This window comes from Camelus dromedarius, chromosome 9 (genome assembly GCF_036321535.1).
Source record: "Camelus dromedarius isolate mCamDro1 chromosome 9, mCamDro1.pat, whole genome shotgun sequence".
NCBI lineage: Eukaryota > Metazoa > Chordata > Mammalia > Artiodactyla > Camelidae > Camelus > Camelus dromedarius.
In genome coordinates this window covers 40,969,134-40,990,911 of record NC_087444.1, presented here as the reverse complement: position 1 = coordinate 40,990,911, position 21,778 = coordinate 40,969,134, and the positions used below count along the sequence as shown (strand labels likewise).

Genomic DNA, 21,778 nt, shown 5'->3' with positions numbered 1-21,778 from the left:
AGGAAGATAACTTGATGCGTTTTGTGAAGGAATTAGAAGTTATTACCCCCCAAATTTCCCAGCACTCCTTAATGGAAAGTATAGGACTGTATTGGTTAGAATGGGCTCTGGGATTATATAGATGAGAATTTATTTTGATAGGAGTATTACCAGCCATGTGATCTTGGGCAAGTCATTGAAACTCCCTGAAGCTTTCAATCTCATGTGTAAAATGTTATTAACTGCCAAATAAGAGTTTAGGTTGCTATTATTACCCACGAGATAAAAAGCCACGTTTTACTTTATACATTAGATACAGATATAACACACAAAGATATATATAAATATATCCATATTTTGGTATTTATTTTTATAAATATATACATAAACATATATATACATATACACACTCAGAAAGGTGTATATTTCTGAGTGTATATATGTATATATACCCAAATTTTGTATTTACATTTTATAAATGTATACACGTTAATACATATATGTAAATAAAATTCAGACATTAATTCAGTGGTAACGATACAGAAAGTAAACCTGTGTTATTTTAAAGATTAGAAACAAAGATTTTATTTAGTGATGCTACAAGAATCTCTCTTACCAATCTCAAAATGGTGACGCCTCCAGTGATTTCCAGGTAACAAACAAAAATTACACTTTTTTGCATCCAAATCTCTATATGATTTGTACCCAAATTCATCCTGACTACAACATTCTACACAGCATATGCCTTTGGTTCCCCAGGTACCTTTCTTCAGACTTCCCACATTCGGTGCCTCCATAACTGGTGTGGGTGGTGCAGCCTAGTCCACACTTGCCCTTCATGGATCTCTTCAAACTCCCTTCATCCTTTCAGCTCTGATGTTTCAGAAGCCAAGAAGCCTTCCCAGGTAGAATGAATTATTCTCTTCCTTTGGGCCCTACCCACCTTTCCTAGTAATTTCCTCATGGCACTTACTTTCCTGTTTCTTCTCCATTTCACCACTTGCCCTATTGTGTCAATCAGTCCTGATAGTAAATTACTGAGGACAGGACCCATGTCTCTTTCATTCTTGAGTGCCCAGAACTGAACAATCTTTGGTACATAATAGGTATCAACAAATGTAGGAGGGAAGAAAGTAGTAGCACAAAGGGGAAGAAAGAAGGCAGGAGGGAGTAAAGGGGGACAAACAAAGAGACAGAAAAAATGATGATCACAGTTTTTCTCTGGCTACTTCGGGGACTCAGCCCTGGAGTCTGCAGGCACTTAATAAATATTAATGATTGTCATGTATCTGGGGACTGGAGACATTTACATTTGGTTATAAGGTAACAGAGCCACTAAATCTGGGAAAAGGATGCGAAGATTCAAATCCAAGTCTTGCTGCCTTCAAGGCTCAAGGGAGGCTCAAGGGCCACTCTTTGCATCGCAAGAGTCACTTCTTAGGGTCCTGCCGCTTTGCCAGAAGAAGGGTGTAGCATTTCACAAATGCCAGTGAGGTGGGTGTGTTTTTTGCAGATTAAAGAAGCCAAGGGGTTTCATTGTTTCTCTAGCTATCTTACCCATTTCATGATCGACATTTGAGTTATTTATTCAGTGTCTCAGTATAAGTTTGTGTTGCACTATTCTAATACTTCGGATATTCTCAGGATTACTCAAAAAGAAAGTGATGCTGATAAGCTACGTGTACTAGTAACACTTCATGAATTGAATTAATTAAGGATGAATTCATGAAAAAATCCTTTTGATCTATATCCTTTATCAATGATGCTTTGGTTTTTCTATTTTTGAAGTTCCATTATTATTTACTTCTCTTGGCAAATACATAGCTATGACAGCCAACTTTTCCTACAGCAATCCATAGGAAAACCTGGTTCATTTGTCAGAACTGAAAATGTATTATATGAATATTAGGGATTTGGCATGTGGTCCAGCAAAGAGAAAGGTCTTGGGCAAGCTCACATAGACTGTGGCTGAGTAAGGATCCAAATCTGGGTCTCCAGAATCTCAGTGATGAATTATTATTAATGAAAAAATAATACACACTCCATTGGCACAAACAAAAACCCAAAAAACCCCAAAAACCTCCGCATAGTGCTAGTAAGTAAGGTACTTGTCCAACAGTCTCCTCCTATGCCATCAGTGTCTTAACATGAGTCTGTTTGACAGACATGACTCTTTTTATATAGATTTTATATATTAACCTCTACACAACCTTCCCCATTTGTGTTTGAAAACCGTTCTAGAGAACAGCAGGCTTGAAAGCTTTAAATCAGACCACTGAAAATTGTCCCAGTGTCTCAATGAGCACAAATTGCTCCCTTACATAAGAATTTCCTGTCTTATAATGAAGCATATTCTCTTACTAAATAACTACAACTTTTAAATTTTCCCGTCGGGTGGATCACAGCCATGTCTATCTCCGTACCCAGAAGGAGTAACATATGAAGAGTCGTGAGTGAATTAGTAACAATACCCCGTCTCTGCACCTCCACATACAAAGCACGCAGTGAGCTTAGCACGTGGACTGCCACCTCGGTAGCTCGTGGATTCCCCTATTAAACAGGTCTGCACCAGCCACCACTCACAGCGTCAGCACGCCGGCTGACCGATGACCGGTGCTATTTCAGTTGCCCATTTTGAGTTACCCTGAAGTTCTTGCAATTATTCCTACTCAGAATTAAGGTGAAATTTCTTTTCCCCTAAATGAAAACACTTTCAGGGACTCCTCAATCAAGTGGAATTATTTCTGTGAAGAACACGATGGCACTATTCTTTCCTTAAGCCATAATTCCAGTCACTAATTACACGTATAATAAGTATGGGTAGTTTAAGAAAGCAGAGTGAAAGTTGCTAAAAAAATCGGATGCTTTCTCTTAGCAATTCAGAACTTAAGCAGACGGGACTGGCGGGGTTGCAGGGCAGACACAGCAGGGGTTCTGCCATCGCCCTACCAAGAAATGGAGCTGGGACTGAGACCTCAGTCTAAATAAGACAAGCACCTATTGCCAACTCTTATAACCTCGGTCTCGTCATCTGTACAACAGAGACGGTCACGCCCACCTGAGAGGATAGAAGTAGCACCTGGCATTGCTCACAGAGCGTAACAGATATTCAGAACACATCTGAATGGAACTGATATCATTCCCAAATGCTAAAGTGTCCCTGATCCCGCTAACGCCTCAGGGGAACTTTCCGAACCCAGATTTCGATCAGACCCAGCATGTCGTATTGATCACAGACTGCCAATATGGACAAGTGGAACACGGTGTTTTAAGAGCCCAGGACTTGATATCGGACAATCAGAGTTGATATCTGACCCTTCCAATTCCAAGTGTTATAACTAAGCTGGGTGGTTTTTTTTAACATGTTTGAGCCCCTGCTTTCTCCTTCGTTACAGAGAAATGGAACTTAACCATAGGTGTTTTTCCCCCTAAATTGATTTTTAAGGAAGATAATGCATCTAAAATATTTAACCAATAATAAGATAGCAATTAGCTGATCACTACTTCTACCACTAGCATGGAAATAACTAACTCTAACCCTACACTATTGCGCAGTGATAGTGAAGATCAGTGACAGTAACAATAACAAAACTCCATATCTTATTAGGTCTCCTTTGCGCCAGGCCCTACACAGGTACAAAGCCTACGTGTACACAAAGCACTTGGCGCGATGGCTGGCAGGAGGTAGCCGCTCCCCTGTATAGCTGTTACAGTTATCATCACCATTACCTCATCTTTATTTTCTGCAACCACCAACTAGGTAACTACTACAGTTCCCGCTAAAAGATGAAGACACGTGAGCCTCTGTGGCCCGATCTGAGTTCTCTGTATTCCATGAGCTTGAACACGGTTGGAGCAGGAGTAGATCTGATGCTCCTTTCTGTAATTCCTGTGACACCAGCTTCTCTCGCCTACACTTTGGAGGGTCCAGATGATCACTCACCGCTGACTTGGGACACTCTGCCTGTTCCTCAAGTAACAGTCACTGTAATAGTCATTGCTTTTCCTCTTTTAGTCATCTCTAACCCAGAGGCACTCAACCCACTCTGAGACCTCCCGCAGGGAACTTCCAGTGACTCAGCAACCCTGACTTGAATTATCTATAAAATGTAGAAAGTAAGACCATTGGTGAAGAGACTGCCTTTGCTAACAAAATTTTCCAAATTAACCAAGTCCTCAACCTCATATTTTTAGAGAACTGTCTGGCTAATAAATCCTGGTTTTGCCCCATGGTCATTGGATATTCAGCAACAGATGATCACTGCATGATTTCTGCATGTAAATGAATGAGGCTCCCATTCATAAAATCATAACACAAGACTTCAGAAACACAGAGTACTGGTTTGCTTTCATCGCTGTAACACAGGGGAGAGGGGTACACCTACTTCCATGAGAGGGCTCTGGCTGGGAAGGGGAGGGTCTGCCATCGTGGGCATCAATCAAACATGTGCTGAGGAGTTACCCCAACTCCCCTCAAAGCAGGAATCAGGACCCTGACTGGGCTCAAAAGAAATATTCTAGGGTTTTCTACCACTGTTACGCTTCTACTGCTTTTTCTTTAGCAGCCAAAGACCTTAATAAAATATTGACATGGACAAAAGTAAAAAAAAATGTTCAAGTACTGAGAGGAGTCATGTAATAAAATCACTTGACACTCTGACAACTTGATTCGTTTATAGTAATTTAAGGGGCACCGATCTCACAACTAACTAACCCTGGATAATCTCCTCACCACTCTTTTGTGCCATTCAATTCAATACCCTCCCTGACCCCTTTGTCACATCCCCCACATTCTGTTTTTGAAATCCTCCTACACTCTTCTCTGGGGCTGCGGGTTCTCTTTCTTCCTAGCAAAGTGACTTCTCTCCTTTCCTTCGCATTCTCTCTCAAAATAGAATTCCCCTCCCCCTCCTCCCCTCATGTCTCTTCTCAGACAATGGTGCTGTGTGATCCCCCTTACGCAGGCTGTGTCTGCGCAAGACGCATCCTCAGCTTCCTTCCCCTGGCCCAGCAGCCGTCCCTCCTCCTCGCTCTTGCTTAATATCATGGGCTTTAGTTTGTTTTATTCTTTTACGTCTTTAAGGACTTTTTTCCCACACTAAAAATTACTTGTACTTTTGCAATCAATGCCTTTCCGTCCCATCTGTGAACCTAAGAGGGCAAGTGGCACAAAGTGCCCTGGGCTCCATTCTGTACAGAATAAGGAGAAGAAGCAGCAGGGCTACATAACTGACAGGAATCAATCTGTGGTTTCACAAACGTCTGTCAAGGACTACTCGGCACTGAACACTGTTTCAGGTATTAAGGTTACAGTGAGAAGGCAGACAAGGAGGCTAACTTCACAGTTCTTACATGTTACGTATAAAAGCAGGGGGGTGGGGGGTGGCTTGCAACATGCAAAGCTGCACGAATGGGGCAACCGGGCTCACAATTCACTGGCTGGCTGGCTGGGCTCCAGTACTTCCTTTGTAAAGCTGGGAGAGTGAAAGACCTTGCAAGAAAAAAGTGAGACAGACATATGTCACCTGCAGGGGCTATTCATCATCCGTGGTTCTCATTTACATAGGACACATTTAACTATAATTAGCTCCAGACGTTCCTGAGAACACTGAAATCCAGGCGTGATTATGCCCCACGATAGAGAGGTAAGCATAAAGGAACAGAGCTCCATGTCCCTCCAGGACAGAGATAATTAGACGTGTATAAACAAGGAGCTGTCTGACCTTCCTGGAAGGTAAGCCGGAGGCAAAATCAGTCAGAATGGAAAGGGAGGTAGATGTTCTAGTTAAGAGAGAGGCACCGAACAGAGGGTTAGTAAGAGCAGATTTTTATGGATCTATTGTTCCCTTAGTGACAGTTGTCAAAATACATCAGAGCTCTGTTTCTTCAAATACATTAAGTGGCTTAGGATTTTTATTCTCTACATTAAAATTAAAAACTGTAACAAATAAGTACCTCTTCTTTTTTCTGCTCTGGATTTTTTTTAAAAAAAGTTATACGACTCCCCCTTCTCTTTCTCCTCCTGATTCTTGTCAACCTCTTCTCATGGCCCATCTCCCCTCCTCTGCCTGCTGTGAAGTCTTCTCTTTAATGCCTTCATTCCAAAAAATCTAAGTGAAGATACATATTATGGAAGACACAGCTGGTGTGTGAATCGTGAATGAATGAATATTAAAACTTCATCTTCTCGCATAGTTTGCTCCCTTACATTCATTCAGTGGACACTAATTATGTCCTATTTGCTAAGCCTTAGGCATGGTTGAGGGGCCTGTGTATGAGTCTCTGCAGAAAAGATACCCACGGCAAGTGAAAGACCGGCTCCTTCAAACTCTCAGTTGCTCCTGGGAATTGCAGAACCTGAGGTTTATGTGTTTATACGTTGTCGAGCTACTCACAGGACAAAGGACTCTCCCAGTACAAACCTGCAGTCTCCCCCTGCACACGTCACCAGATGCAGCGTGATGCGGAATAAAACGCCACCCCTGGGAGGAACACCTGTGCGTGCACATGAGCGCAGCAAGATTAAGGGAAATCATGTGACACAGAAAACATTTCTGGACGAGGACTAAGGGATACATTTGTCTTTTAACTCTGACAGTTCTGTTTTGGGTGACTTTGAATAAGCCACCTACCCTCTCTCAGCATGATTTCCCTGTATTAAATGAAGACCACTAACACTTTGTTTCTAAGATAAGGAAGAGATTAAATCAAAGAAATGTGTGCGAGGCAGCCTGGAAGACATACTTTTCATACTCTTTCAAAGTACAATGTAATAAGCGACTTACTCAAGGTCACGCTGCTAGTAAAATCTGATGCTGGAATCCAGAATTTTCAAACTCTAATTCCAGTATTTCTCACCATAAGCACGAATGTGTCTAAGTAATGGTGTGTTTTTTTCACCCATCCTTGTTAAAAACATACATTTCCTGAACACCTATAAAACACATCAAATATATTGTGTCATAGCTAGAGGCATATTGTACTGATGATTACCAAGATCTGTAATTTTTTTCTTTCGTCTTTTTCTAGCAATTGTTGCCAAGTAATGGCCCCAAAGGGCTCTAAAGATGTGGGGATGCTTTTGCTTTTTCCTGAACTTGTCGGCATTCTTTCAGTAGCTATTTGGCCGATCAATTTCAAAGTGTAAAATCATTCTTTTGGATGTTTTATATATTTAGAAGCAAATCAAATTACAGAAGCCTCACTACCTTCATGTAGGCAAACAATCTGTTATTATGAGCAAATACTAGGGGTTAATTTCTGGTGTGAATGAACTTAATACCCAAAGAAATCTCATGTGAGGGAAATAGGAAGATGATAAACAAAACCAACCCTTCGTTCTTCCTTCCTTATACCTGTGCTAACTGTCCCCAGATACCTCTCATTTCTCAGCACGCCCGCAGCGGGGAAAGAGAAGAGAAGCCATGTCACCGTCTCCCACCCTCTTTATCTCCTCATCTTTGCAAAAGCTTGGATCATTCATTCAAATCAGTGGCCGTGGAGAGCACCTCTAATGGAACAAGCACCGCACTAAGGGCTGGAGATATGAAGATGAATGAGGTGCCGTTCTCCGGTCTGGAGTAGTGCACAATCTGAAAGGTGAGGCAGGTATGAGCAACTGCCTTCTGAGATACAGACGCACCCCTCCTATTTTGAACTTTGTATCATTTTTTGCACCACACTGTTACAACACTTATCCCACCCAATGTGTTTTCTAGATGTGCTTTTCTTCTTAGTTTAGCAACAAATTGGTCCGCCCCTCTCTGTCAAATTTATACTCTAAGGCTTTGAGCATCCTCTTTTCTATAAAAATATTCCTGCTCCAATCTTTTTCACTCCACAAATATATGACTAAGCCTCTGCTGAGTCCCTCAACACTTTCATAAATACTGTAAGACCAGACAGAAGTGATTTCCACCGTGCCTTGCTGTAACAGGACAGTCTCATACTCAGAATCTCAACACCCGCTGTATTCCAGGGGCACAGCATAGCATCACTATATCTAATGATCCTTTCTTCATTTGTAAAAACAGCGTTGTGATACCACTACTCAAATGTCAAATTCTTAGTGAGACTCCCCTGACCAGCCTTTACAAACCACTCTGGGCTGGTTACCCGGTGATCAACGTCCCTGCCTACATGCATTCAAGTGGGAGCAGACAGACAATAAACAAATGGACTTTCCTGGTTTACTGATGTTTACCCAGCCTCTAGAAGACTGCCTGACACATTGTTGCCTCCCAGTGCATTTTAACATTTTTCAATGACTCAGTGCATGAATGAATGTCTTTTTTCCCATGTGAACTTGTGGGGAATCCCACATAAAAGTGAATGACTCTCTGCAGACCTCTTCCTAAGATGCGTGGAGGTCAACTAGAGCTGATTTTCCCCACTTCTTCACCTCTGTTGTGGCAAGTTCTGGCCACAGGATGCTCGAGAGCCAGAGCAGCACTGTGCTACTTAACAGGGAGCTGCGTGGGGTACATAATTTATGCCTGTGAAACATCCTGAATACCATCAAATTACTGTTGTGCTGATTCTCACTCTTACATAAATATTGCACATGTAAAAATTCAGCACCTTGACATTTATTGAAATAGTTGCATGGAAGAAAAACTGAGACAAATTGACTCAGAGACAGGTGTTGGCAATCGGCACAGGGGAAGTCAGTCCTTTGTCAATGTGACAACCAGGAGTAGTGAAGCAAATATGCAGAAACCAGGACCTACTGTGGGCAGGGTGGGGGCTGGCTCTGAAAATATTTCCCACTCAGTTGCTCGGGATGTGAACACACAGGTGGCCCTTCTGGTTCCACATTCCTGGGATGCCCCACTAAGATAATGAAAGCAGGGTTTTTGATACGTATCAAATGTAAGCAAACCTCAATTTTCCACCCAAATGCATTTTCAAGACAATGACTTATGTTACCAACAATTTTCACTCAAGGGGGTTGTATTTGGGTGAATGTCCTTCAGGGAGCATTCTAACTTTGGCAGGTAAGGGAGCTCAAGTAGTTGAGTGGAAATTACGCGCTGGACACTCTAAAAATGTTATCTCAACCTTAACCTTGTAAGAACTCTAAAAGTAGCTATGATTATCCATCCTTAACACATAAAGAATAAGGCCTTAGGACAGGGAATGGTCATCAACTTGGGAAGCTGAACCTAATGCGGATTCCAGGGTTCCCATCCAGGACTTCCCATACCACATTGTCTCCTCTGAAATCCCGAGCCACACTGGCACCACCTTGAATCTGTCTTTCTCTCAGAAACACAGTGACCATTCAGAGGCTTAGCTTTGTCATAAGTGTTTACACGTAACACAGAGCTTTGTTTGTCTTTTTTGCTTTCTTACAGCATATTTTTCAGCTGCTTTAGATGACAGTCTTCAGTAACTGTTTTCTAGAGTGTAGGAGGCACATTACTTTAGAGTTCATACGAAATGTAAATAAGACACATGCTGCGGTTAAACGTGTTTTTCCCCATAACTGCTTTCAAACGTGATAGAAAGTGATGTCATTTCAGAATAGACTCCATTATGACAATTCCAATATTTTGTGGCTGTAATTCGGTAGACCTGGGGGATAGAAAATGGAGTACGGTCGGAGGCTGGGGTTATTTCCTTTCAGCTATTGAAGAATAACTACAGATACGGATACACGGAGTGAGAAAAATAACACAACCAGTGCCACACTTACATATATTCTCTCGATACCCGATTATCACTTAATTGATATTAATTATTAGTGAATATTAATTAATTAATTAATCCTTGTTCAAACAGTCGACTCACAAGGGAGAGCTTTTTAAAAATATGACTTTGTGAAGTTAGTAGAACACAATTGTTAAGAATGCTACTTTGATAGCGAGCTATCTAAACTCAAGTGACCTGACTCAAGTCATAGAGTGAAGTTAATGCCATGAGAATATTATGGGGCCCCACCTTTCCTTGACCCAGTGTGCAGAAGTGGACTGAGGGCCAGGGAGGCCTGATCCCAGTTCTTTGAAACTGCTAAATGTTTTAGGCTTTATTGCCCAAGGCCTAGTACGTAGTAAATGCTTTCTATTGTGGCTATTTGTGTCTGGGTTGTTAATTATACTCTGCTGAGAATGAGAGCCAGGGAATCAAATCTGCATTTTGTTTCATCATGTAAATATAATCATTTTTTTTTTCATTTATAGCTCATGAATGTGTTTGCTATTAAACAGCACAATTAGGTGATCTCAATTCCCGTCTTTAAGAGATCCACAGGTGTCAGAGTGCAAAGGTAGCTTTTAAGATAGATAATACCACTGCAACATTATTAAAGTTAATGGGATGGAAAGGAAAGTTTCAATAGTACTCTGTCACACACAATAAAATTTTACCGCACATGGAAACGACTTTTAAAGAAACTCTCCAGATATTAAAAAAAATCTTATCTAATTATGGCTATGCTTACATTTACTAACCAGTTCAATCCTGTTCACCTTATGGATACTAAAATCACTAATTTACCGTTCCATATTTCTGCTCCTCATGGTCATATAAAACAGCCTCGCTCGTAATAAAATAATCACACTGAAGATTTTGAATGGGAAATTACACATAATCACAAATTATAAGGTGACTCTAGTATAATTCTTGAAACATTAAAAATTTTTTTTTTGCTTTCTTTATAGACCCACATGCTCCATAGTCCTGCCTATGAGAATGCAAAACCCGTGTCTTTTTCACTTACTCTATGTACAGTATCAGGCATATAAGAGTTTGAAAACTAAATTTAGTCTATAAATATCAATTAAACCAGTATGGATAGAAGTAACCACTTATTTCCATATTATAACCATAAAATTGTCTCACTAAGGGAATAAATATAAGCCTACAGACTAGTACTTACAATTTTTTTCCTGAATCAGGGTTTCACCCCAAGAGGAAAGTCTCTCCAGTATTTAAGAAATGAAGAACTGATTCTCTTGAGAAAGACTGTTCTCTGCAAGTAGCTCTATGGTAGACTCCCTTACCCAATATTCCTGAATCATCCATATTGGTATTTATCTGAACCAATTATTCTCATTATTCAAGAATGTTATTTTTTCTACTTTCTTTTCATTAAACTCAATCCAATCTTTCCAACAACAACAACAACGACAACAATAATAATAAATAAACGATCTCATTCCCTTGCATCTTTTCTTCATGGCACCTTGGTCAATGAAGAAGAAAATATCCAATTGATGTATTTTAACATAATTATTTCTGTTGAAATCTCTCTAGTTGTTCTGTAGGCTCCAGGCAGTCAGGGCCACGTCTGCCCCATTCATCACTTTGTCCCAGAGACTGGAGGTGATCAACAAGATATTTATTTACTGAATTGAAAATAAACATTAATATAAAAGAGGGCATTAAAATGTTTAGAGTCTCTTTCTTCTTTTTCTTCTTCTTATTTTCTGGACTCACTGACTTTTCACTACTTCCTCCCCACCACCACATTTTCTTTTGGGACATAAAAATAAAAAGCCTAATGCAGCAGAGCTTGAAATCAGACAGATGTGCCTAGGAAACCAGCTCTGACTTCTACTACCTGGGTAGCTTCCAGAAATTACTTTGCCCAGAGCTTCTGCTTCCTTTATGTGAAGTGAGGATCATAGCACCCACTTCCCATGGTCACTAAGAATATTATAAGAAATCACACATAGTAGACGAACAAGATATGGTACCTCCCTTCCCTTTGATTTTATAAACCAAACATAATGCACAGAGTTCCACGCCACTGCCATGAGAGACCACTGCCTCTGGAAAGGGACCCGCAAATGGATACATGGTGTCATGGGCTATTCTTATACAGCATCTGTGGGCACACCCTTGTGTCCCTGGTCTGTCATAAGCGGAGTCATACCAAATGATTCCACATAATCAGATAATCAAGTGCAAATATATACTGAATACAAGAAGAGAACACAAAGATACATTCTAAGTCTCTAGAAGCATCCATTTTTCAAACCCAAAATTCCCTGGGATCTGAAATTGACAGCATCTCAATCCTTCTGAGGAAGCCCATTTTCTAACTGTGCTCATCTTTGAGTTAACTGTCTACATTCATTGCTTCACTTACAACATGTTTCTTGAACAACTATCACAAAGTGGACACAGTGCTAGGCACTAGGGTACATGGTGAGAACTAGACAGGATTCCTGCAATTAGGGTTGAAACCCTTTTACTTTTTTGATTAGTCTTTCTTGAAAAGAGAAATTATGGTCTTTTATGCATAAGCTCAGAGGAATTTATCTCACAGGAATGTTTCTGGAATTTGACTTATAAGGAAACAGATGAAGTGTGTGTACATTCCTTCTAACCCAGCCTCTCAGAGGATTCTTATATTTGTGCACTAGACTGATCTAAGAGACTCCTTTTGTCTTAAGAAGTGTAGTATCCAGTATGAATTAACCCTCTTCTCTGAGCTTCTGATAATCATATATACATAGTTACAGATAATATTTCGTGATGTTAAATTCTGTTTTCCAAACTAGAACAACTGAATGCTAGATAAGCCTTCTTTGGGGAGCTGTATTTGAAGTCGCATTTGGCACAATATTTAAAAACAATTACTGAACACCAGTGATGTGTTCTATATTGTCTTAGGGCTAGGAGTGCAGAGTTAGCCCATAAGGATGGAAGGTGGTGGGGGTTGGGGAAGACTGGAATTACACAAATAAAACCTGCTATCTTTAAATAAAAACACAAAGGATGTGTGTGTGTGTGTGTGTGTGTATGATTGTGTATTTTTGAATATATAAGGTTAATCTTTGATATTCTTAGATAAACCATGCTTATTTACAAAATCAATGAAAACACATCTTTGTCCTTCTAGACCAAGTCATTTTGAACTAATCCAAGTGAAGCCCAAAGCTGTATTTCAAAGGAAAGAAAATCCCTGTAAAAATAGAAATTACATTGTAATTCTGCAGGGACACAAAACATAGTAAGCTGGGAAAAATTCCTGATCCTAGCTTGTCTACTCAGGTTGGATAGGTGTCACGGGGGAGTAAGTATTTGCTTCTGCTTCCACCTAAACCCATCCCAAAGCACCCCAATGTGACAGCAGCTGTTACATGGTGAGGAGTCTGTGTAGTTCGCAGTCTTTCTGCTTACCATGCACCTCCAAAACTTTGGTTTCTCTAAAAATACATCCCTTTGACTCTAGCTCTGGTCAGCACTGGACAGCTCCCTCTGGGCGTAAAAATAGTTTCTTCAAAGATATAACTAACATGACAGTCACACTGCTTTCAGCTTATCCAAGTATATATAATTGTTCTGTATGTGTGTGTGTGTGTGGGGGGGCTATTTTTAGGAATCATAAAACAATTAATGTGACCACAACACTTTCTCAAGCTACTTTATCTCCCACAAGAGATTCCAAGGAGGGAAATAAATGATTGTTAAGTCACTGTGTGCAAGCAGCCAGTTAATACACTCACTGGGATATGAAGATTTAATCAAGAGCAAGACTAGGGAGGGACAGCACTTATTGGGAACATTATCTATAAATACTAAGCAGATTAGAATATTAACCTATTAGAGACTTAAAATCTAATTTTGTCATCAGCATATCATAATTTAGTTGGGACTAAACAACGCAACGAGGTTTAAATATAGGTCCAGGTGCCATTACACACTTTGGATCCTCACTCTCTCATTAATTCATCCATCCATTCATTTTTCTCCAACAAGTCTTGATTTGAGCTAAACGTACCAAACACTTGTCATTTGCCTGACTTTGGCCATATTAAACCTCAAGGAGCTTCATAATCTTCATCTTTAATAAAATATTTTTAAATACTTCATATGGTATAGAGATTAAACAAGACTGCAAAGACACTGCCATGTAGTCCATTGCTGCCTATGATTTTATTCAGCATCCACAGTGGTTCTTCCACCTGAAATGTAAGGAATATGAGAAAGGCAGTTGCCTTTCTCTATTTGCTCTTTTGGCCTAAAACAAGCAGAGATTCACAAACTAATACTTTCCCCCATCTTTAGTTGTTCTGAACACGTGTCTGTCTGTGTGTGTGCGCGCATACACACACGTGTGTGTTATGTTTGAAAGGGGTCTCTCTGCTTGTATTCTTCCCTCAAAAGTTATGTCAAAATCTATGCTGTGTAAAGAAAATATAAGCCGGATGAAGAGAGCATTAGGAGGACATGCCCCCAGGTGAGAAATGCACTCTTTGGCTCCCTCCCAAATCCTTCTGTCTATTGGCTCCATGCCTGACTTCTCCAAAGAGAACCCCTGCTCTTCTTCCAGGAGACTTAGAAAAGACTGCACATGTTACAGAAGAAGCCATACCTGCCTCTCCCCCACCACTGGCCACCCACGCCACGGGAAGGCCTGATCTGGGGTGCTGTGCAGTTTTCAAAGTGAGTCATCTATGTGGAGATCCCTCAGCTCTTGGCCGGCACTTAGAAAGAGGTTCTTTATCTTCTGTGATGAAACTGTCCCAGGCAACTGGTCAAGCCAGCTTCCTCCTCTCTCCATGTCACTCCTGCTTTACAGTCAAACTTTCATCTCCAAATCCAGGGCTCTTCATAGTCTTGTACTGAACAATGCTGAAGTACCTTTCTACCTACCATTAATGCAAAAACTATGGGTTGTTGTAAATGGAAATGTCCTATCAAGAAATAACATGTTCTGTTATATTCAATAAAAATAAAACTATAAAAATGAGTAATATTCAAGATAGTCTTAATTTTGAAAATAAAAAGCAAAATATGGAGTATATGCTTTTTTCCTCCAATTTCATGAATGACTGGAAACAGCACTATAATCAGTATTTTTAAAAACTGGATACTTAGTCCTAAGAGGTCATGGCACTCATCGAAAGTCATGCAGAAAATTAATAGGAGTTTGGATTCCTAAATTATAGCCTAAGTTTATCTTATATAGAAAAATCTCTTAAAGTAAAAATCTCCTGATACCATTGAAGAAGTGAAAACTACTCAATTTTTATTATCACCCTCATTTGTCCCCTAACCACATATCCCTTTGCTTTCTTCTTGCTAAAAGGCCTTATTTAACAGTTTCCCCTCCCCCACACCAGTCACGTGTTAGAGGACACAGGTGTTCAGGACACAGCCTTTGGTATCACTACCTTTAAGAAGGCTTCTTTCTTCTCCTCTTTCCTTACTAGCTGGCTTGGCTGGTGCTCCTCTCCATCCCCATATCATCAATTCTGGCCCGTGTCCCACTTTATCACAGCATTTTGCCCATATATATCTCTTTTTGGGATTTGTCATACACAACATTGCACCCTCAGTGCCTAGGGTATTTCTTATCAGAGTGTAAATGTTGACTAAATATCAATTTATGTGAATTACAAAGACATTCTCATCCGTCAGTGCATATCCTAGCATTGTTGGTCAGCCTGCCTTTATCTGAATATTTCTTCTCCAAGGTCTACACTAAAAAAAAAAAAAGAAAAAGGAAAAAAAAAGCCAGCCCTCCTGACGGTGGAAATGATAATCTCTGCTATCCTGATTAAAAAAGAGACCTTGTGTGTTTGCTATTTATCACTTTGGTTCAGAAGGCATAATAATGACTCGATTCCATAAAGGCATTACATGAAGACTTCATGTATTATCTTGATTTTTATAAAAGAGAACCATTCATTACATGGATTTTTTTTCCCCAAGGAGTATTCTTTTCCTTAGCTCATTTTTACAGGTTCCACTGAGACAAATGTTATTTGTATACAATGAAGAAAGATGGTCTGAATCTCAGAAAAAGGTCAATGAATTAAGTTAGTTTATTTTTAAGCAGGTCATTTTTCATACTCTCGCTTGCCTGGAGCAAAGTTTAGACTGTCCTGCAATTTTACCCTGATTTCTTTAGATAATTAAGTATTTATTATTCACTCATCTTGCATTTTATTTAGACTTTCCATCTTCAATCACTTAGGATGGACTGTAACTGTTTTCTCATCTATCCTCAAATTAGTAGCTTTTTAAATAAATTCCACATTTCTCCCTGCCTGTGCCCAAAATGTTACAGGCAAACATATGGTATTAGAAGTGGCAGGGAGGGGAAAACAAAAACAACAACAAAAAAAAAAAGACAGAGAAAAAACATTTATAGAATACAAATAAGCTATTTTCAGCCTTTTGAAGCTATTCACAAAAATGACAATTCATTTTACCATTACTACTGCCTCACTTCCTATCTGACACCAAACTGCCTCTTATGTCTATGTATAAAGGAGACGGGCTTGCTTCCAAGTTTTATAGGTCATTTTCTAAACCAATGGCAGCCCCAGGCACGAGCTACAATGCGTGGAAGTCAAGTGGGGGTACAGGAGAACGCTGAAAATCTAGAGCTTGAAATCAGAGACTCACTTTGAATCTTGCTTCAAACACCTTGTGCAATAAATGTATCAATTCTGATCCTCCTCTGTCTCATCAGTAACAATGAGATGACATTAGTACCTATCTTGAAATATTGTGTGGAATAAATTACATTAAATTTGATAATGCATGCAAACCCAATTAGCACACGGGCAAGAACATAATACATGTTCAGTAAATGAGGTGGCTGTTGTTTATATTCTTGTTGCTTTTCTTCTTCCTGTTTATAACTTGTCAGAGAATTTGATTTAAAGGTGGGGAAGGCATTTTACCTTACTTCCCCCGAAACATAGCTCTGGCAATTGCAAAATGGAGACAGAAATTCTCTACACTATGGTTTAGTGCTCTGTCAAACCTACAGGACTGTAGAAACACAATGGCATTTTCCTTTTGCTGTTGTTGTTCTTCTTATTATTAACACAAGCACAGTGAGCTCGGGAATAGACCTGCTAACGGCCATCCCTTCTTTGTGCAGTGGGCCCTGAACCTTTCTATCTCAACATCTAATCTAGAACTAAATCTGGGCAAGAGGTTACCACAGCCTCAAGGCTCATTTCTGCAGGTATCACAATAGCACTGTGTTGGTTACACACTTGAGACAAAGTATGAGACTTGGAAATGGCATTAACTTTAGTCTTAAGTGACTCTCAATAACACCACCACCACCACCACCACCAACAACAACAAACAACCTACATCTGAGGTTCGAGTGTTCTTCCCACCACAAACGTAGACAGAAGGAACACAGGCTGGAAACCAAGCTGGCTTCCCTGCCTGGGTCATCACACATCTTCTCCACGAGCTGTGGCAAGCTTTTCTCTTTCTCTTTATTCACCCATTTCTCTCTTCTATATTCCTTTTGTCCCCACCACCCCTTGCCTTTCTGTCTAAACTATGTACTGAGTGGCTTTAGATGCCAAACACTCTGCTAGGCACCGGGATGCAAAATGAAGAAATCAGATGAGCCCCGTTCTTTCATGAACTATACATTCTAGCATGAAAACTGACAAGAATAAAGACAAGTCAATATACAAGATCATTACTGATGATGAGAAGCTCGAAGATAATAAACAGAACAAAGGGAAAACCTTTCCGCAGCCTTAAGCTTATACCTCAAACAAAAGGGTGCACTCTCCCCGACACAGAGAGCTTGATGTGTTATGACAACAGGAAATAATCCCATAAAGTTGGAAAGTAGCAACCGAGGGGGCAGCAGAACTTATCAGTTCCAAAATCCAGAGTTCGGTTCTTAGCATTCTTATGAGGAGAAAACAAGACACATCAATCTATTCTTGTCTCCTGTGCTCCGGTTTCCTTTTCCTTATTGAAAACATAACAGCATTAAGGACTTGCTGACCCTAGTCAATGGGCAATCTTCTTTATAAAGATCATCCCACCAAATCATTCTCCAGACACCAGCTTGGTGTCCTACAGTTCAACTCCGTTCTGACACTGTCTACCCAGAGACAGCACCAGGTTCCGCAGGTTAAAGGTTCAGTCTTACAAGACTGCCCTCCCCCCCGACACTTAAGGTGTCAGGCTAGTAGCAAGCCCAGGTTGTCACCTGTGTTGACTGACTGACTGACTGACTGACTAAAGATCAGAGGTTCCCTTGACTCCCTTCTTGGACTTCAGATTCCAGTTGCAAGTCTAGGTTATTACCTGTTCTTCTGACCAACTGGCTATAAATCAGATGTTCCCAAGGCCCCTTCCTTGAGTTTAATTAATTTGCTAGAGTGGTTGACAACTCAGAGACACATTTTACTTGCTAGATTACTGGCTTACTGTAAAAAGATACGACTCAGGAATGGCCAGGTGGAAGAGAGACGTGGGGCAGAGTATGGGGAAAGGGCACGGAGGTTCCATGCTTTCTCCAGGTGTCACTCTGCCCAAATCTCCACCTGTTCACCAATTCAGAAGCTTTCTGAACCCCATCCTTTGCAGGTTTCATGGAGGCTTCCTTAGAAGGGCAGGATTGATGAAATAATTGGCCACTGGCAAATGAGTCAAACTCCAGCCCTTCACCCCTACCCAGAGATCAGAGAGAGGGACTAAAAGTTCCAACCTTTTAATCACAAGGGTATTTCCCCTGGCAACCAGCCATCTTCCTTAGAGGCAGTCCAAAAGTCAACTAATTAACACATCTTTTGATCACCAGAAAGGGTATTTTCTTTCCATTTGCTTACAAAATAAAAAAATACAAATGCTCAATATCCTTTATACATTTTTCTTTATTTTTCTAATATAAAATATTTAAAAGTATTCTTAATCTGTTTCTGCATTTATACTCTCCTCCACTTACACACACACACACACACATACATTCATATCAGTCCCAATTTTTTTTTTAAGAGAGAAAAAAGACCTCAGAGATACACAAATTTAGATTCTTTGGAAACCACAAGCAATCTGCCTTCATTTGAACACACTCAGGTGTGGTTATGCAGGCACTGACAGTCTGTTCACATTTCACTCATACACACTGACGTTTCAGCTAAAGAACTTAGGCTGCCTCTTTACTGATTATTAAACTTTGCCTCTGTTTCCTTCCCCATCGTGTCTGCCTTAGTTAAAAACCTCAACTTCCCTCAACCAATATTTTTTCAGCAACTACTATGCACATTCTTCAAGTATCATTTCTCTCTGTTAGATTTTCCACCATAGTACCAGAATAAACTTTCTAAAATATAAATCAAATATTTTTGTATCTGCCAAGTTGGAAATGATAAGGTTAAAATGAATAGATGTTGAGATAAACATCCATGCTGAGTAAAAATGTAAATATTAAAAACTGCTGATGACATTTAATTAAACAAATGGTGATATATATCAATGAGATTTAGAATCTCACAAACCCTCTGACTTAGTAGGACTTTTATTAGCCCTACTGTACTTCATGGTAAGTTATTCTTAAGATATAAATTATTTAAATGGCATATCATGCTTTCTTGTACTTACATTGAAAAAAAAAATCTGTCTTCCAAAATGGATTGTGAGATACTTGTAGGCTGAGATTAGCCTTTGTGAATTCATCTCCTTGTATTTAATTTAGTACCTGGCACATAGTGAATGCTGAATGGATATCTGCTGGATTAATATCCATTGCTGGTCCAAAGGTACAAACTGATAGTTATAAAATAAGTAAGTCCTGAGGATATAATGTTCAGTCTGGTGACCATCATTAATAATACTGTGTTGTATATTTGAAAATTGCCAACAGAGTAGATCATAAAAGTTCTGTTTATAAAGAAAAATTGTAACTATGTGTGGTGTTGGATGTTAACTGGACTTACTGTGATAATCACTTCTCTCTCTATATATATACGTATATATATCTGTATATATATATTTAATCTTTGTTTTATACCTGAAACTACTGTTATGTGTCACATATATCTCAACATATTACACTATGAATAGTGAACCAAAAGATTCAAGTAACAAATAGTCAAGGAGCAAACGAGGAAACTCTTTAACCCCACTTAAGCAATTAATACATTTCTGTTTTCCAGAGGTCACTCTACCATGACTACAGCCCATGAAAAGTGAAGCTCAAGGAAGTGTGACAGTGGCTTTGAAATCAAGGACTTGGGTGTGAGTCCCAACTCTCGTCCCAACTCTGATACTGTGACTTTGGCCAAGGAATGGGACATTTCTAGACTTTCTTTTCTAGTAAAGTTCAGAGCTCACTGCTGTCTCTGCCACTTCCCCAGGGTCATCAAAGACTGCAAATGAGATGAAGTTTATGACAGACTTCCTTCTTAACTGAAGAAGAATATGTAATTATGTCCCTAATTAATGTATTTTACAAGAGTTCTTTCCTGTTGCCAAATCTAAATTCAATTTTAAGCCATGACCTATTTATGTATAAATGTACTTTTTTTCACTTTTAAATGCATGAGGGTTTTACTCTTTGAATTAAAATAAAGCAAAGAGAAGCTTTAAATTTTTAATTTAATTAATAATTGACTTAATGGTAAGACATGGGAATTTATCTCAATAATGCTGAAAACTCATGAATCAAAGAAATGATATGTGTATATCCCCACATATTGAATTTTTCTACTTGAAAATTTGCAGACAAAAACCACCAGATGCAGAAGAAAAATACACAGAAAAATGATATTATTTATAGCAATTTTTAAATGTGCTACAAAAACCCCCCACAGGATTATAAAAAGTCTAACAAAATGGCTTTCCTCTCTTAACTATTGTTAAAAATAAACAATAAAAGATATGTCTTCATTTATAAAAATTATTACTTTATAAAGTTATTTTCCAAATCAGTAAAAAAAAAAAAAAAGCAACTTTGTTGGTTTTATTTTTTAAATAACTTATTTTTTGTTTGCTAAAATCTGTAACACTGGACTCAGGATACTGGCTGGGTTTAATATTGGCAAAAATAATAATGTGTTCACAAGAGCCCTAGTGGGTAGACGTCAGCTTCCTGTTTTACAAATAAGGGGGTTAATACCAAATGAAGCAACATCCATACATGGAATATGTCGTGTTCTATACGTTTAATATTTATTGCTTCATCTAAGGATCATCATGAGGCTACGAGGAGGATTCCTCACCCACTTCATAGATGTGGGACTTGAAACTCAGAAAGATTTATAAACGTTACTTGTCAAGCATCACACAACCAATAAGTAACTGTATTTATTCTTAAATCTATTTAAGGAGGCCTCATGTGTAAGTGCATTTCCCCCCACAGGGATGAACAAGGATGCCAGGCCATCTGTTAAACAGGTGATATTCTATAAAGGTGCTGCAATTCATTTTAATATGTACCAGAATGACTGCTGGGCTTGCCATGTCCCCCACACTGCACAGGAATAACACACTCAAATATTATTGACGCAGGCATCAGAGCACTTAACCATAGCATTTCATAATCCAAATCCCAGGAAAAGTGTCTCCCTGAAGCAATGACATGCTGAATAGAATCCAAAATTTAGGCCACAAACCTGTTTCGGGCTCAATGGAAAAATAAGGTTGACCTTCCAAGATACTATAAACCAACTTTGCACTGTTTCCATAAACTGGGTCATCAGCGTCGGTAGCTGTTACGTTAGTGACAGACGTACCTAAATAAAAAAAAAAAAAAGAGAGAGAGAGAAAGAGAGAAAATAATAATTAACACATTATTCTTTGCCAAGAGCTAAAATTTGTCAAGCATATTATACAGAAATCCATGTGCTAGAATAAGAAGGAAAAGAAATCTCTTTAAAAAGTAGGAGTTAAACTATCACAACTTCAACAATACACAAGCCTTTTAAAAGAAAGAGCACTGCTAGGTTGGGGTACTATATAAAGACAGCCCCTTTACAATCAGTTTTATTGAAGATGGCTTTGTAGTTTCTGTTTTCTAAGATACCTATCATGTGGGCTTAGAAAATATGAAAAGGAAACATATCAA

At 39.3% G+C, this 21,778-nt stretch overlaps 1 protein-coding gene across 1 annotated transcript in view; it reads right to left on the bottom strand.

The window, feature by feature from the left end:
- The window catches only part of CDH8 (cadherin 8), a 314,936-nt gene that overhangs the window by 146,092 nt on the left and 147,066 nt on the right, over nt 1–21,778 (bottom strand). The window contains exon 4 of the mRNA XM_031458332.2: nt 21,327–21,446. Coding sequence (XP_031314192.2) covers nt 21,327–21,446 — 120 coding nt within the window. The remainder of the gene's footprint in view (nt 1–21,326; nt 21,447–21,778) is intronic.